Raw genomic sequence first — 19,019 nt, forward strand, 5'->3', positions numbered from 1 at the left:
ACACTCACTCAGTCCACAAGCAAGAAAGAATCTGCGGATACTGGAAATCCGAGCAACACACAAAAAATTCTGGAGGAACTCAGCAGGCCAGGCAACATCTATGGAAAAGAGTACAGCCGAACTTTCAGGCCACGACCCTTTGGCAGGACTGGAGAAAACAAGATAAGGAGTAGTTTTAAAAGGCGGGGGGGAGGGGAGAGAGAATCACCAGGTGATAAGTGAGACCAGGAGGGGGTGGGGTGAAGTAAAGAGATAGGAAGTTGATTGGTGAAAGAGATACAGGGCTGGAGAAGGGGAGTGTGATAGGTAGGAATAGAAGGCCATGGAAGAAAGGGAAGGGGGTGGAGCACCAGAGGGAAGTGATGGGCAGGCAAGGAGATAAGGTGAGAGAGGGAAAGGGGGATGGGGACCGATGAAGGAGAGGGCAGGAGGGCATTATCAGAAGTTCAAGAAATTGATGTTCATGTCATCAGGCCTGACAGCTCCGTTCCTGACATCCCACACGCTCTCACAGTCCGTTGACATCCCAATCCACTGTCCAATCCCAAACACCTCTGTTCCTCACATACCACACTCTCTCACGGTCCGTTAACACCCCAATCCACCATCCAGTCCCAAACACCTCTGACCCTCATGTCCCACACTCTCTCACGGTCCGTTAACACCCCAATCCACCATCCAGTCCCAAACACCTCTGATCCTCATGTCCCACACTCTCTCACGGTCCGTTAACACCCCAACCCATGTCCAGCCCCAAACACCTCTGTTCCTCACGTCCCACACTCTCTCACTGTCCGTTAACACCCCAATCCACCGTCCAGTCCCAAACACCTCTGTTCCTCACGTCCCACACTCTCTCACAGTCCGTTAACACCCCAATCCACCATCCAGTCCCATACACCTCTGATCCTCACGTCCCACACTCTCTCACTGTCCGTTAACACCCCAATCCACCGTCCAGTCCCAAACACCTCTGTTCCTCACGTCCCACACTCTCTCACTGTCCGTTAACACCCCAATCCACCGTCCAGTCCCAAACACCTCTGTTCCTCACGTCCCACACTCTCTCACGGTCCGTTAACACCCCAATCCACCATCCAGTCCCAAACACCTCTGATCCTCACGTCCCACACTCTCTCACTGTCCGTTAACACCCCAATCCACCGTCCAGTCCCAAACACCTCTGTTCCTCACGTCCCACACTCTCTCACTGTCCGTTAACACCCCAATCCACCGTCCAGTCCCAAACACCTCTGTTCCTCACGTCCCACACTCTCTCACGGTCCGTTAACACCCCAATCCACCATCCAGTCCCAAACACCTCCGTTCCTCACGTCCCACACTCTCTCACAGTCCGTTAACACCCCAATCCACCATCCAGTCCCAAACACCTCTGTTCCTCACGTCCCACACTCTCTCACGGTACGTTAACACCCCAACCCATGTCCAGACCCTGACAGCTCCGTTCCTCATGTCACACACACTTCCACAGCCTCACTCTCTCCTCTCCCCCCTTCTCCTCTTCCCCTCAATCCCTCTCCCCCCCTCCCTCCGCCTCTCTGCTCTCCATCACCTTGATGTTCTTGAGGCCCTTCTCGAAGAGCCGTAACATGTCTGACAGCTTGTTGTCGGAATGCACGGTGGAGACGGAGCTGTTGCGGACAGACAGGGCTCGCAGCCTCTGTTGCAGCTCCTCCATGATGCACTCATTCTCAATCTGCTCGTGGGACTTGAACTCTGTGAAGGTGGCGTAGAGCGAGGTGAGCAGGGCCTGGAAGTCCCGACTGTTGGAGAAGTTGGTCTTGGATAACTAAAGGGTGGGGGGGAAGAGAGGAAATATGGGAGTTAGTCCCAAGCAAACTAACATCGCAGGGCTAGAGGACACACCACCGAGGTAATATGTTCAGTGAATCAACATTGCTTAATGCAATTTCCTGTACACAAGTGTAAAGGGGAACAAAATACTTGTTACTCCGGATCTGATGTAACACCAAAACTAACACACAATATATACACATAACATAATTTATACACATAAGATTAATTTTATGTCCATGAAGTGGTGCTAGGCACAGGAGTGTCTGTACATAGCGTGACAGACAGGAAATGACAAAGTAGTGGTTGGGGGTGTGGAGGTGGTAATCAGCCCTACTGCTTGGGGAAAGGAACTGTTTTTGAGTCTGGTGGTCCTGGAGTGAATGCTACGTAGCCTCCCTGATGGGAGTGGGACAAACAGTCCATTAGTAGGGTGGGTGGGACCCTTCACGATGAAGGGCAGGAGCAGATTACTGTAATGTGGCAACGACCATCTTCGGGACTCCGAGCATCTCCTTTGTCACTGACAGCCACATCAGGAGGTCAGAGGCTGCAGATTCCGTGGAGACTTGCGGCCCATCGCCCGCCCACAACCCGGGAGCGATCACCACATCCACTCAGCTCGTCAATGAAATACTACTCCATTCGTTCTCAGTTCTTCAGCCCGTCATAACACCATTATACCCGGCGCAGACAGTAGCCAGTGCGGGCTACTTTCCGAAAAAGAGTTCTGTTTCATAACATTCATTACAGCTGAGCCGATTTGGAAACGTGGGGTACACTGAAGAGGCAGCACCCAGGTCCAAGAGCAACGAATGGCCTGAGGTTTGAACGATTTAAGCTCTGGCCAGATTGAAGAGTTCAGGGCGAGGACTGGGCTGGTTCAATCGCTGCTCTGTGTCCCTGCCCTGAACTGTGGCCGTGGCCTGCACCTATCACAGCGTGAACTCACTATTACGAACTTCAGTTCTCAATGCTACTTGCTAACTTTTATTGTTTGCCCGGTTTTTTTCCTGCACAATGGGACAATCTTCTTTTTTAATGGGTTCTATTGGGTTTCTTTGTTTTGTAGCTGCCTATAAGGAGACAAATGTCAAGATTGTATAAAACAGACACACTTTGATAATAAATGTACTTCGAACTTTGAGTCCTGCCATCTGATTACCCATTCAGCAGTATCTGTAAAATTACCGTCTATAAATTTGCTGATGATACAACCATTGGTAGAATCTCAGGTGGTGACGAGAGGGTGTACAGGAGTGAGATATGCCAACTAGTGGAGTGGTGTCGCAGCAACAACCTGGCACTCAATGTCAGTAAGACAAAAGAGCTGATTGCAGACTTCAGGAAGGGTAAGATGAAGGAACACATACTAATCCTCACAGAGGGATCAGGAGTGGAGAGAGTGAGCAGTTTCAAGTTGCTGGGTGTCAAGATCTCTGAGGATTTAACCTGGTCCCAACATATTGATGGAGTTATAAAGGTGGCAAAACAGCGACTATATTTCATTTGGAGTTTGAAGAGATTTGGTATGTGAACAAATACACTCAAAGACTTTGTCCCACTGTGAAGGAATGGACTGAGGAAATCATTAAGATTTCATCATATCAACACATGTTGGGAAGAATTTACAGTGAGGGAAAAGATCAAGATGCACGGGATCAATTTTGGTTGTATGTTAATTTAAACTTAAAATTAGAACTTCTTTCTAAGATTATTTGTCTTCCTGTCATGGGATGGCTGTGTAAATATGCTGTACTGTATCTGCTCTGTGATATGCCGTGCCGCGTTGTAAAATAAGAATAAATAATAATAAAAATTTGAATTACAAAAAGAAAACTTCTATAGATGCACCATGGAGAGCATTCTGACAGGCTGCATCACTGTCTGGTACGAGGGGGCTACTGCACAGGACCGAAAGAAGCTGTACAGTGTAAATTTAGTCGGCTCCATCTTGGGTACTACCTACAAAGTACCCAGGACATCTTCAAGGGGCCGTGTCTCAGAAAGGCAGCATCGTCAGCACCCAGGGCATGCCCTTTTCTCACTGTTACCATCAGGTGGGAGGTACAGAAGCCTGAAGGCACACTCTCAGTGATTCAGGAACAGCTTCTTCCCCTCTGCCATCCGATTTCTGAATGGACATCAAACCCTTGAACACTATCTCACTTTGTTAATATAAATTATTTCTGTTTTTGCATGCTTTTTAATCTATTCAATATGCATACACTGTAATTGATTTACTTATTTATTATTATTATTTTATTTTTTCCTTCCATATTACGTGTTGTATTGAACTGCTGTTGCTAAGTACACAGATTTCACGACACATGCTGGTGATAAACCTGATTGTGCTCTCTCACAAGTGACCGGTAGCTTGCACAGTCAGACCACTTCTGAACACTGCTCCACACCTCATCCGCACACTGAAGGCCAGGATTCAAACCTCATCGGACAGATTCCCAGCCGGGCTAGCAACTTATCTCTTTAATTGTTTCAGCAACAATTCAAAATACAATCTGACCAGCACTGTGATTAAGTTTGCACCCTGAACTATCGCTGCAACTGCCAGTGTTGCAGAGAGTAAAATTAATCCAGATTGTTGACTTGGACGCAGGCACAGCGAGGCTGGCAGAGGAAAGAATACTCCAAATCTAAATTGTACATCCCCGTTCAGAGAGAGACAGAAATATAAGACCGCAAAAACAAATCTTCGTACAATACAAAGTAAACCAACGATCAGTTTGTGGTTGTACAAGAGGTGGTCTGTACTGCACTGTGCTGTGCTGAGCTGAGCTGAGCTGAGGGTGGTGCGGGTTGGTTCAGGAACCTGATGGCTGTAGGGAAGTAGCTGATCCTGAACCTGGTCGCTTGGGACTTCTGGTGTCTGTACCTGTGTCCAGTTTGCACATACCACCTGAGACCACGTGCATTACCCCATGTGCTCATCAACAGACGTGATTAATGGATAATCAAACTGCTGATAATGGTCCCTGATTAGCAGATGCTGGGGTGACGGGAATGTGAGGGGCCGGGTCAGTATATTCCCAGTGAGAGTTTGTCCTTTCCCACTGCGGTGACGGGAATGTGAGGGGCCGGGTCAGTATATTCCCAGTGAGAGTTTGTCCTTTCCCACTGGGGTGACGGGAATGTGAGGGGCCGGGTCAGTATATTCCCAGAGAGTCTGTCCTTTCCCACTGGGGTGACGGGAATGTGAGGGGCCGGGTCAGTAAATCCCCAATGAGTCTCTCCTTTCCCACTGGGGTGACGGGAATGTGAGGGGCCAGGTCAGTATATTCCCAGTGAGAGTTTGTCCTTTCCCACTGGGGTGACGGCAATGTGAGGGGCCGGGTCAGTATATTCCCAGTGAGAGTTTGTCCTTTCCCACTGGGGTGACAGGAATGTGAGGGGCCAGGTCAGTATATTCCCAGTGAGAGTTTGTCCTTTCCCACTGGGGTGACGGCAATGTGAGGGGCCGGGTCAGTATATTCCCAGTGAGTTTGTCCTTTCCCACACGGTCGACAGTGATGCCTCTTTCCTAGATAAATGTCTCCACATAAACTATGCTCTCTAATCCGGGACGCCTTGAGGAGGGGGGCAGAGGTGAACGGAGGGAACAGGTATGTTCCACTGATGTTGAGTGTGACTAGAACTGCAGGTTATGGGTTGGAGGGAAGAGGAGGAGGTGACACGTAGGGAAGGTGAGTGGAGGGAGGGTGACACGGTGGGATAGAGTCATGGAGATCTGCAGCACACAAACAGGCCCTTCAGCCCATCTTGTCCATGTTGAACCATTTGAACTACCTTGTAAGATCAACCTGTACCTGGACCAAATCTCTCCATACCCCCACCATCCACGTACATCCAAACTTCTCTGAAATGCTGAAATTGAGCTCACACTGGCACCTTGTTGCACTCTCTCATGACCCTCTCAGTGAAAAAGACCCCTCCCCCATGTTCCCCTTAAAATTAGAACTGGCCTCAACTGTTTCCTGTGGCAGAGAATTCCACAGATTCACCACTCTGTCTGTGAAGAAGTTTTTCCTCATCTCGGTCCTAAAAGCCTTCCCCTTTATCCCCAAACTGTGACCCCTCGTTCTGGACTTCCCCAACATCGGGAACAATCTTCCTGCATCTAGCCTGTCCAATCCCTTTAGGATTTTATACGTTTCAATAAGATTCCCCCCCCCCAATCTTCTAAATTCCAACGAGTATAAGCCTAGTCGATCCAGTTTTTCATCATATGAAAGTCCTGCCATCCCAGGAATCAATCTGGTGAACCTTCTTTGTACTCCCTCTATGGCAAGGATGTCTTTCCTCAGATTAGGGAACCAACACTCCAGGTGTGGTCTCACCAAGGCCTGTACAACTGCAGTAGTACCTCCCTGCTCCTGTACTCGAATCCTCTCGCTATAAATGCCAGCATACCATTCGCCTTTTTCACCGCCTGCTGTACCTGCATGCCCACTTTCAATGACTGGTGTATAATGACACCCAGGTCTCGTTGCACCTCCCCTTTTCCTAATCGGCCACCATTCAGATAATAATCTGTTTTCCTGTTTTTGCCACCAAAGTGGATAACTTCACATTTATCCACATTAAATTGCATCTGCCATGAATTTGCCCACTCACCCAACCTATCCAAGTCACCCTGCATCCTCTTAGCAACCTCCTCACAGCTAACACTGCCACCCAGCTTCGTGTCATCCGCAAACTTGGAGATGCCGCATTTAATTCCCTCATCCAAGTCATTAATATATATTGTAAACAACTGGGGTCCCAGCACTGAGCCCCTCATAATTGTCTATACTTCCATCAAATCTCCTTTCCATCTTCAAGAAAATAAAGTCCTAATCTGCTCAATCTTTCCTTTCAATTCAGGTCTTCCAGTCCTGGCAACATCCTTGTAAACTTTAATCTGTATGCTTTTAACCTTATTTACATCTTTCCTGTAGATTGGTAAACAAAACTGCACACAATACACCAAAATAAGACCTCACCAACTTGGAGTAAAATCACATCTGAACTCCTGCACTCAGTACTTTGATTTATGAAGCCCAATGTGCCTAAAGCTTTCTTTACAACCCTAGCAACCCGTGACACCACTTTTAATAAATTATAGACCGGTATCCCTCTGTTCTGCACTCTCCTCAGTGTCCTACCGCTCACCCTGCAAGACATACCCTGCTTTGTTCTCCCAAACTGCATCACCTTACACTTGCCTGGATTAAATTCCATCTGCCATTTTTTAATTGTTCTATACGGCAAGCTTTGACAGTCTTCCTCGCTGCATGTTGGTATCATTTGCAAATTTGATGATCCATTTAACCACACTATCATCAAGAGCACTGATACAGATGACAAACAACAATGGAATCAGTACTGATCCCAGTAACACACCACTAGTCACAAGTCTCCAGTCAGAGAGGCAACCATCTACTACCACCCCCGGCTTCTCCGAGAAACCCAAGGTCTAATCCAGTTCACTACCATATTTTGAATGACAAGTGACTGAGTCTCCTTGTCAAATGCCTTGCTAAAGTCAATGTAGACAACACCAACTTTCCTGGTACCATCCTTGAAAAACTTTATAAGATTGGTTTGACAGATCTATCATGTACAAAGCCATGCCGACTATCCCTAATCAATCCATGTCTATCCAAATACTTATATACGTAGTCCTTTAGAATATCCTCCAATAACTTTCCAACTACTGATGTCAGGCTCACCAGCCTACAATTCCTGGTTTATTCTTTTTTAAACAGCACTGGCCGTTCTCCAATCCTCCACTACCTCATCTGTGACTAAGGATTCCAGTATCTCTGCACTTGCCTCCCACAGGGTCCTCAGGAACACATGGTCGGGTCGTCGGGATGTTTTCACTTTAACCTGTCTGAAGACAGCAAATACCTCCTCCTCTATAACTTGTATTGGATCCATGCCCTCACTACGTCTGTCTCCTGAGTAAATACAGAGGCAGAAAATCAAGTTAAGATCGCCCCCATTTCTTTTTGCTGCACGGGGAAAGTGCAGTTAAGAAGAAAATAAGCAGCACCTCCACCGAAGAAAGCAAGGAGCTTATAATGTTTCAGCATGACATTGAAAACTTTGACAAACCTCAATAAATCTGTGGTGCAAAGTATATTGGCTGGTTTTCATCGCTATGGAAACAACAGTGCCTCTGAACAGAAAATGCTACAGCCCAGCCCAGCCCATCACAGGTAAAGCCCTCCCCAGCATCGAGCACGTCTCCATGAAACGCAGTCGCAGGAAAACAGCATCCATCACCAGGCCTCCCACTTACCAAGTACACCTCTGCCAGAAGACAGTCTGTCCCAATCCACACTTGCCATATCCTTTCTGATACCATCAAAATTGCCCGTTCTCCAATTTAGAATCTCAACAGCAGACTAACCCTATCCTTTTTCATAACCACCTTGAAACTAATGGCACTCTAATCAAAGTGTTCCTCCACACAAACTTCCGTCACCTGCCCTGTCTCAGTCCCGAATAGCAGATGAAGCATCACACTTGAGAGGGGATTGGGAGGGAGGGAAGGGGACAGGGAGGTAGGGGCAGAGGGGAGGGGAGGGGACGGGGAGGGGACAGGAAGGGAAGGGGACAGGGGGAGGGGCGGAGGGGAGGGGAGGGGACAGGGAGGGGGGCAGAGGGGAGGGGACGGGGAGGGAGGGAGGGGCAGAGGGGAGGGGACGGGGAGGGAGGGAGGGGCAGAGGGGAGGGGAGGGAGGGAGGGGCAGAGGGGAGGGGATGGGGAGGGAGGGGAGGGGGGAGGGAGGGAGGGAGGGAGGGGGAGGGAGGGAGGGAGGGAGGGAGGGAGGGAGGGAGGGAGGGAGGGGCGGAGGGAGGGAGGGAGGGGCGGAGGGGAGGGGAGGGGACGGGGAGGGAGGGGCAGAGGGGAGGGGAGGGGAGGGGAGGGGATGGGGAGGGGATGGGGAGGGGAGGGGAGGGGATGGGGAGGGGAGGGGAGGGGAGGGGATGGGGAGGGGAGGGGAGGGGATGGGGAGGGGAGGGGAGGGGATGGGGAGGGAGGGGAGGGGAGGGGATGGGGAGGGAGGGGAGGGGAGGGGAGGGGATGGGGAGGGGATGGGGAGGGGATGGGGAGGGAGGGGATGGGGAGGGAGGGGAGGGGATGGGGAGGGGAGGGGATGGGGAGGGAGGGGTGGGGGGAGGGGATGGGGAGGGAGGAGCAGGGAAGGGGATGGGGAGGGAGGAGCAGGGAAGGGGACGGGGAGGGAGGGAGGGGTAGAGGGGAAGGGAGGGGATGGGGAGGGAGGGGCGGAGGGAAGGGAGGGGATGGGGAGGGAGGGGCAGAGGGAAAGGGACGGGGAGGGGACAGGGAGGGGAGGGGAGGGGAGGGGACGGGGAGGGGGGAGGGAGGGGAGGGGATGGGGACGGAGGGGCGGAGGGGAGGGGATGGGGAGGGAGGGGCAGAGGGAAGGGGACGGGGAGGGAGGGGACGGGGAGGGAGGGTAGGGGATGTGGAGGGAGGGGTGGGGGGAGGGGATGTGGAGGGAGGGGTGGGGGGAGGGGATGGGGGGGAGGGGATGGGGAGGGAGGGAGGGGAAGGGAGGGGATGGGGAGGGAGGGGATGGGAAGGGAGGGGATGGGGAGGGAGGGGATGGGAAGGGAGGGGATGGGGAGGGAGGGGCGGGGAGGAAGGGTAGGGGATGTGGAGGGAGGGGTGGGGGAGAGGATGTGGAGGGAGGGGTGGGGGGAGGGGATGGGGAGGGAGGGAGGGGCAGAGGGGAAGGGAGGGGATGGGAAGGGAGGGGATGGGAAAGGAGGGGATGGGAAGGGAGGGGATGGGAAAGGAGGGGATGGGGAGGGAGGGGCGGGGAGGAAGGGGAAAGGGGTTGGGGAGGGAGTAGGGGACACGCAGGGAAGGTTGGGGGGGGTAGGGATGTGAATGCCAGAACACTGAGGAGTCATAGAATCGTAATCAGGCCAATCGATCCATCTCGTCCAGACTAACCCCTTACACATTTGTCCACCACAATCCAGGGATCGGACACATTTATTTATTTTGTTCCTGCGGGTTACCCACTACCCGCGCGGCATGCCGGGAGCTGTCGTACCACCCAAAGGGACTACAACTCCCAGTGGGCTCGACATAGAGCATGCGCGCTCGAGCCCCAAACTGCGGCTCGTTCGAAGCCTGAAAACCGCCCGACAGTATCTCTCTCGGGGTCCGGTCAGCAAACGAAGCCCCTAGGCCGTGTGCTGTGAGCCTGGAGTCGGCGGCAGCCGCGCTCTCCGCCGCTGTACCGTAACCGGAGGAAGCCGCCCCTCGAATACGGTTACTTGCTTCCTCTCCGTGGGTTCTGGGTCTCCCCGTCACCGTTCACCCTCACCTTCTCTGAATATAGGTTCACCAGCTTCTTCATGCGCCAGTGCGGCGCCGAGAACACGTCCACCTCGTCCGGAAAAGGCGCCATGTTACCGCGACTGCACTTGCAGCACCGCCCGCGGCCGGGAGGCGAACAACAACCGTATCTGGAACTGCAGCGCCGCCCGCGGCCGGGAGGCGAACAACAACCGGGACTGAGACTGCAGCGCCGCCCGCGGCCGGGAGGATCAACAGAAACCGGGACTGGGTCCAATGGCAACCGTATCTGGGACTGCAGCGCCACCCGCGGCCGGGAGGGACAACAGAAACTGGGACTATCCTGCCGGCAAATGTACAATCTCTGGTAAATTAAAACGTTAAGATCTCAGAGCAAGGGTGCTGTACCAGAGGGACAATAAAAGCTGTTGCGTGTTTTGTTCCACGGGCTCTCCTTCTTCCGTTTTGGACACAGTGGTTCAGATGGAAGGGTTCACAATATACCACCAAGATAGGAGTCTTTTAAAGCCAAAGGTGTGGTTTGGGGGGTAGGTCCTTCATGATCAATTCCTCATGGTGTACAAATGTGGCTGTGCAACCCCAATCCTTTTCACCAGGTCTGGAACACCTTGCCGACAAGTGCTGGACATTTTAACTGGAGATTTCAGCCATCATTTGTTCAGTGGGGTATATTCCACCCCAAGCTAATGTCAAACAGGCTCTAGACTGTGAGCAAATGGTATGAAACAGCACATCCTGATGCCTTCCCCATCAGCAGGAGTAATTTTAACCTGGCCAGCTTGAAAAAGTCACTAAATAATTACCATCAACAAATCACTCACTCACGTCTGCACCACTATCAAGAATGCCTACCATGCTATTCCACACCCTTACTTCGGGAAGTCTGATCACCTGGATGTACTTCTACTCCCCAAGTATTGGCAGAGACTGAAGACTGCAGCACCAGCAGTGAGGACCAAGAAAGTATGGACAAGGGAAACACAGGAGCACTTAAAGGACTGCTTTGAATCGGTGGACTGGACTGTATTCAGGGATACATTTTCGAATCTGGATGAGTATAAGTTGTTACTGACTTCATTAAAACCTGAGTGTGTGCCTATAAAGACTTGCTGTACATTCTCAAACCAGAAGCCGTGGATGAATCAGGAGGTTCATCATATGCAGAGGGCTAGATCTGTGGCATGTAAGTCTGGTGACCAAGGTCTGTGCAAAAAAAAACAGGTATGACTATTTCAAGAGCAAAGAGAACAATTTCAGGTAAGGTTGGCGGTGAATCAGATGTACGACACCTCTGGCGGGGTTTGCAGGACATTATGTCCTACAAAGTGAAACCCAATAGCATGAATGGCAGAGATGCTTCACTACCAGATGAGCTCAACACCTTCTATGCCTCTTTGAAAGGGAGAATATAACTACAGCTGTGAAGATCCCTGCTGCACCTGATGACCCTGTGATCTCTGTCTCGGAGGCCGACATCAGGCTGTCTTTCAGGAGTGTGAACCCTCGCAAGGCAGCAGATTCTGATGGAGTAGCTGGTGAGGCTCTGAAGACTTGTGGCAACCAGCTGGCAGGGGTATTTAAAGACATTTTCAATTTCTCACTGCTACGGTCAGAAGTTCCCACCTGCTTCAAAAGGGCAACAATTATACCAGTGCCCAAGAAGTGCAGGGCGAGCAGCCTTAATGACTATCGACCAGTAGCACTCACATCTATGGTGATGAAATGCTTTGAGAGGTTGGTTATGGCTAAAATGAACTCCTGCCTCAGCAAGGACCTAGACCCACTGCAATTTGTCTATCGCCACAAAAGGTCTATGGCGGACACGATATCAATGACTCTTCACGCAGCCTTAGAGCACCTGGACAATACAAGCTGCTTTGTCAGGATGATGTTAGTTGACTATAGCTCAGCATTCAACACCATCATTCCAACAGTTCTGAAAGGAAACTACAGAACCTGGGCCCCTGTACCTTCAATCTCTGCAGATTGGTGATAACATATCCTCCTTGCTGACGATCAACACTGGTGCACCTCGGGGAGGGGTGTGCTTAGCCCACTACTGTACCCGCTCTATACGCATGACTGTGTGGCGAGGCATAGCTCAAATGCCATCTATAAATGCATTTTTAGATGGCATTATTGGTAGAATCTTAGATAGTGATGAGAGGGTGTACAGGAACGAGGTATACTAGTTAGTTGAGTGTCAGTAAGATGAAACAGCTGATTGTAAGCAGGATGGTAAGACAAGGGAACATGAACCAACCCTCATAGAGGGATCAGAAGTGGAGAGAGTGAGCAGTTTCAAGTTCCTTGTGTCAATATCATTGAGGATCTAAAACAAGAGAAAATCTGCAGATACTGGAAATCTGAGTAACACACACAAAATGCTGGAGGAACTCAGTAGGTCAGGCAGCATCTATGATAAAGAATACGGTCAGCATTTCAGACCAAGACCGTTCTGAAGGGTCTCGGCCCAAAATGTTGACTGTACTCTTTTCCATAGATGCTGCCTGGCCTGCTGAGTTCCTCCAGCATTCTGTGTGTGTTACTCATTGAGGATCTCACCTGGTCCCAACATATCGATGCAGCTATAAAGAAGGCAAGACAGCCACTAAATTTCATTTGGAGCTTGAGAAGATTTGGTTTGTCACCTAAAACTCTCAAAAACCTCCACAGATGTCACTCTGACTGGCTGCATCACCGTCTCGTATGGGGGAAGGGACTACTACTGCACAGGATCGAAGTCAGCTGCAGAGAGTTGTAAAATTAGTCAGCTCCATCATGGGTACTAGCCTCCATAGTATCCAAGACATCTTCAAGGATCGGTCCCTTAGGAAGGTACGTCCAACATTAAGGATCCCCACCACCGAAACATGCCCTCTTCTCATCATTATCATCAGCCTGAAGATACCCACTCAGCGATTCAGGAACAGCTTCTTCCCCTCTGCCATCCAATTTCTGAATGGCCATTGAACCCATGAACACTACCTCGCTACTTCTTTTATTTCTATTTTTTACACTTCTTAATTTAATTTAACTCCGTAATATACAAGTATATACTTTCTGTAATTCACCTTTTTTTTCTATATTTATCATGTATTGCATTGTACTGCGCCGCAATATTGATTCTGACTGGGACTGCAGCGCCACCAGAGGCTGGGAGGAGCAACAGCAACTGGGACTACAGAACTGCCAGAGGCTGGGAGAGTCAATAGCAATCAGGAACGGGACTGCAGCGCCACTAGCGGTGGGGAGGGGCAACAGCAACCAGGACTGAGACTGCAGCGCCGCCAGAGGCAGAGAGGCGCAATAGCAACCAGTATTGGGACTGCGGTGCCGCCAGTGACTGGGAAGGGCCATAGCAAACGTCCATTGGACTGGCTGACTCTGTAGCAGGGGAGGAAAGCAGGTGTGTGGTCCCGTAGATCAATAGCAGACCCTTCAGCCCACTATGTCTGTGCTAGCCATGATGCCTAATGCACCAGTTAGTCGCCAGGACTATTCCAACACAACCTTCTGCACCAAGGAGCACAAGGGACTGAGAATGGCCCCTCCCACTGGATCCCTGGGGTGGTGTGTTCAATTATGAAGAGAAGCTGGCTTTGTTTTTCTTGGAGCACAGAAAGATGAGGTCTCGGAGGCGAAACTTTTACCTAGAGAATAAATGTCTTGTACTAGGTAAAATTTAGAGCAGATAGAAGATTTTTTTTTCTGAAGTCGAAGCTCAGCGTCTAACTATGCAAGATAACACTGCCTTCGAAAGGTAACTCCCTCCCTAGCGAGCAGCCACTGTCTGTAACAGCATCAGATGTGAAAAGGACTCTACAGAGAGTTGACCCTTCCGTAAAATGGCCAGGCCAGACAACATCACAGGCTGCATACTCATGAATTTGTTTAACAGCTCCCTGATGTCTTTACCAACATCTTCAGCTCATCCGGGCTGCTGTCCCCACATGCTTCAAATAGGGGAGGGAGGAGACGATGGCGGCGTGACGTAGCACGTGCGACCGCTCCGAAATGATATCATATTTGTGAAGTAGGATGCCATGCACAATCCTGATTTGATGGAGACAGCCGTGAGAAGCACGAAAGAACATCTGGCGAAACTTCTGAAATGCCCGCTTCGCTGCCGCTGCTACTGTGCGATCGAGAATCTCCAGAGACGAAGGCCCCAAATCCTCGGCTTTGCCTATTGCCCGTTGCCGGGGCCGGGGTCAAAGCGCTCGGCAGAGATAGTGCTCGGTGCTCGGTGTCGGAAGGCTGGTTGGAGGCTCGAAGTTTTCGGACAGACTGAAGAGTCGGCTGTGGCCGGGTGCTTCCAGGGTGCTGTATCGGCAAGTTTGCAGCGCTGGAAGTTCATGGCAGGGAGAGTTTCTTCCTTCTACCATCTGCGTGAGATGATGCGACTTTCAAAAGACTTTGAGACTTTTTTTTACTGTGCCCATGGTCTGTTCTTCATCAAATTACGGCATTGCTTTGCACTGTTGTAACTATATGTTATAATGATGTGGTTTTTGTCAGTTTTTTCAGTCTTGGTTTGTCTTGTGTTTCTGCGAAATCTTTCTGGAGGAACATTGTATCATTTCTTAATGCATGCATTTCTAAATGACAATAAAAGAGGACTGCGTGTCCTCATAATCTAATCTAATCTAATATGCCACTATCATCCTGAACAAAAGAACTCTACATTCAGAACTGAATGACCACCACCCAGTGGCACTGACGCCAATCATCATGAAGTGCTTTCCGTGGCTGATAATGGCACATTTTCAAAAGCTGCATTCCTGCTACATTGGCCACTCTCCAATACGCTTACCGACAGAACCACTCGAAGACAGATGCCATAGCATCAGTTATGCAGCTGGCCCTAACACAGCAAGTAAACAAGGACATTTGTGTCAGAACGCTGCTTCTAGATTTCAGTTTGGCATTCAGCACTATTGTCTCACAGACCCTGGTGAACAAACTCCTCCTCCTCGGTCTAAGCACACCACTGTGTTACTAAGAACCGTGATCGCCTCCAAGCTGATCATCAAACTTCACCAGCTTGGTATTAGCGTATCCCTCTGCAATTGGACCTTGGACTTTCTGACTAACAGACCCCAATCAGTTAAGTTAGACAACCTCTCCTCCTCCACTCTCACCCTGAACACCGGCGTGCCTCAAGGCTGTGTGCTGAGCCCTCTTCTGTACTCCCTTTTCACCTATGACTGCCTTCCTGTACACGGTTCTAACTCCATAATCAAGTTCGCAGACGACACTTTGATGGTTGGCCTGATCAGAGGGGATGACGAGACAGCCTACAGGGACGAGGTTCAGCACCTGGCCACGTGGTGTGCCAACAACCTGGCCCTTAACACCCAGAAGACCAAGGAGATCATTGTGGACTTCAGGCAAGCCAGGAGTCACACTCACGTCCCCATCTACATCAACGGAACTGTAGTGGAGCGTGTATCAAGCTTCAAATTCCTTGGTGTCCACATTTCCAAGGATCTCACCAGGTCCCTGAACTCCTCCATCCTGATCAAAAAGATGCAACAGTGCCTTTATTTCCTGCAGAGCATGAAGAAAGCTCACCTCTGTCCCAGGATACTGACGGACTTCTACCGCTGTACCATTGAGAACATATTCACCAACTGCATCTCAGTGTGGTACGGCAATTGTCCTGTATCAGACCGCCAAGCACTCCAGCGTGTGGTGAAAACTGCCCAGTGGATTATTGGCACCCAATTGCCCACCATTAAGAACATCTACCATAAACGCTGCCTGGGCAGGGTGAAAAGCATTATCAGGGATGCATCTCACCCTAACCATGGACTTTTTACTCTCCTCCCATCCAGTAGGTGCTACAGGAGCCTCTGCTCCCACACCAGCAGGCACTTGAAGAGCTTCTTCCCTGAGGCTGTGACCCTGCTGAACCTCACATCACAGCGCTAAGCAGTATTGCACCCATATTGTACTGTCTCAGTACTTCTATATTTGTGTGCTGTAGCACTTACTTTTTATTCACAGTTATTTTGTAAATAACACTATTCTTTGCATTTCTGGTCAGATGCTAAATGCATTTCATTGGCTTTGTATCTGTACTCGGCACAATGACAATAAAGTTGAATCTAATCTAATCTAAGAAACAGTAGTGGGTTAGGTTAGTGGGTGGAGGTGTTGATCATCCTTACTTCTTGGGGAAAGTACCATCCATGCCAGGACCACCAGACTCAGATGCTACGTAGCCTCCTCCCTGATGGGAGTGGGACAAACAGTCCATGAGCAGAGTGGGTGGGATCCTTCATGATGTTACTGGCCCTCTTCCAGCACCTTTCTGTGCATATGTCCCTGAGGGTGGGTAGTCTGGTGCTGGTGCTGCATTGGACAGTTTTGACTACCCGTCGTGGAGCCTTTCTGTCCGCTATAGTGTCGTTTCCATTCCATGCAGTGGTTAGGATGCACGTTACTGTAGAATGACGTGAGTAACGAACAGACCTCAGAAGGTCGGGATTCACAACCTCTCCTCCCTCCCCATCATCCTCAACACAGTCCCCCCACCACCAAGGGCTGAGCGCTGAGCTCATTGCTGTAACTCACATGACTGCATGACCAAACACCCAAGTGATCACTTTGTCAAATTTACTGATTACACAACAGTGCTGCTTGGAAGTAGGTACAGAGGAGATATCAGGAGTAAGTTTTTTTATACAGAGAGTGGTGAGTGGATGAAATTGGCGACGGTAGTGGAGGCGGATACGACAGGGTCTTTTAAGAGACTCCTGGACAGGTACATGGAGCTTAGAAAAAGTAACCCTCCGTAATTTCTAAGGTAAGGACATGTTCAGCACAGCATTGTGGGCCGAGGGACCTGTATTGTGCTGTAGGTTTTCTATGTTTATGTGGTGGGTTCATCACCGACAATGATGAGACGGCCAACAGAGAGGAGGTGGAAGAGCTTGAGGCCTGATGCCAGGCAGATAATCTCTTCCTTAATATCAACAGGTCAAAGGAGAAAGTTATCGACTTTAAGAGAACTCGCACCATTCACACTCTCCTTTACATTGATGACACAGCAGTGGAAACTGCAAGCAATTTCAAACTCCTAGGATGACACATCACACTCAACCTCATGCTCCCAGAACATATCCTATACAGTTTTTTTTTAAAAAAAGCTCATCTTCTACTTTCTGAGGAGGCTGAAGAGGCTTTTACACATCTACGCTCACGTCATTCTACAGTAACGTGCATCCTAACCACTGCATGGAATGGAAACGACACTATAGCGGACAGAGAGGCTCCACGACGGGTAGTCAAAACTGTCCAATGCATCACCAGCACCAGACTACCCACCCTCAGGGACATATGCACAGAAAGGTGCTGGAAGAGGGCCAGTAACATCATGAAGGATCCCACCCACTCTGCTCATGGACTGTTTGTCCCACTCCCATCAGGGAGGGGGCTACGAAGCTTCTGAGTTTGGTGGTCCTGGCATGGATGGTACTTTCCCCAAGCAGTAAGGATGATCAACGCCTCCACCCACTAACCCATCGCTCCACACCCCCAACCACCACTACTTTATACTTCCTGTCAGAGTCACCTCCTCTGCTTAGTGTCTCTTTGTGGACGTACAGTTAACCTATGTGTATAGGCTATCTTATGTTTTTATATTTATTGTGTTCTCTATCTTACTGTGTTTTTTTGGTGCTGCATCAGATCTGCAGTAACAATTAATCATTTTCCTTTACTGGAACTGACATGTGTGGCAGGGTGCAGTTATGTCTCTACCAAAGGAGGTGTAAGATGCTCCCTCCCTGGTTATGTGACCACTGACGTCAGGCAGACATTCCTGAAGAGTATTGATAATGGCCGGGGTCACCTGTCTTGTTAAGACATTGACCAGAAGAAGGCAATGGCAAACCTTGGTAGGAAAGTTTGCCAAGAACAATTATGGTGATGGAAAGACCATGATCGCCCACGTCGTACAACATGGCACATAATGATGATGTCATCTGATACAGCACTTAATGATGATGTCATATGATACAGCACCTAACAAATGAACAGAAAATGACATCAAACAATGTTGAAACTTCAAATATATTTCCTGAAAGGGTGGTGAAAGCAGAGACTCGCACAAAATTTAACTATCTGGCCGAGCATTTGAGCTGTCTAGGTATTGGAGAGGGATGAACCAAGTGCGGGTGTTTGGGATCAGCATGGATGTGGTGGGCCGAACGGCCTGTTTCTGTGCACAATAATCCATGCACCTTCCCAACTGGGAAATACAGGGTGATTGATAAGTTTGTGGCCTAAGGCGGAAGGAGTCAATTTTAGAAAACCTAGCACATTTATTTTTCAATGTAGTCCCCTCCTACACTTACACACTTTAGTCCAGCGGTCGTGGAGCACATGGATCCCGTCTTTGTAGAAATCAGCATCATGGACCTCCAGAAAGTGGTCCACAGCAGGGGTGATTGATAAGTTCGTGGCCTATGGTAGAAGAGATGAGTTATACAGTTCTCGTTACATGCACGTGCAGTTCAACTCTTGAAAGTTTGAAGTTAATAACTCATCTCCTTCTACCTTAGGTCACGAACTTATCAACCACCACCCCCGCCCCACCGCCCCGTATATGGTCATTCCGTCCACACCACTGTGTCGAGATGCTGGATCTCCTTCCGTGGCAGTGCTGTGGGAGCCCCTGTCTGACACGGACTGCAGCACTGCGGGAAGGCAGCTGACACCCACATACCCGGCAGTTACAGAGTAAACAATAAATGCCGGGACACGTTGGTTACCAAAAATGGAGAAACCGGAATAAATTTAAAAATTCTTTAAATTAAGAAGGAAATTG

At 49.8% G+C, this 19,019-nt stretch overlaps 1 protein-coding gene across 1 annotated transcript in view; it reads right to left on the reverse strand.

Annotated features, from left to right (window-relative positions):
• The window catches only part of fbxl5 (F-box and leucine-rich repeat protein 5), a 39,125-nt gene extending 28,814 nt beyond the window's left edge, over nucleotides 1–10,311 (reverse strand). Inside the window, exons 1-2 of the mRNA XM_063034735.1 lie at nucleotides 10,188–10,311; nucleotides 1,574–1,810 (exon numbers count right to left, since the gene is read on the reverse strand). Of these exons, the coding sequence (XP_062890805.1) occupies nucleotides 1,574–1,810; nucleotides 10,188–10,271 (321 nt within the window). The 5' untranslated portion in view covers nucleotides 10,272–10,311. The remainder of the gene's footprint in view (nucleotides 1–1,573; nucleotides 1,811–10,187) is intronic.
• Nucleotides 10,312–19,019: the final 8,708 nt, after the last annotated feature.

Source organism: Mobula hypostoma, chromosome 28, assembly GCF_963921235.1.
Source record: "Mobula hypostoma chromosome 28, sMobHyp1.1, whole genome shotgun sequence".
NCBI lineage: Eukaryota > Metazoa > Chordata > Chondrichthyes > Myliobatiformes > Myliobatidae > Mobula > Mobula hypostoma.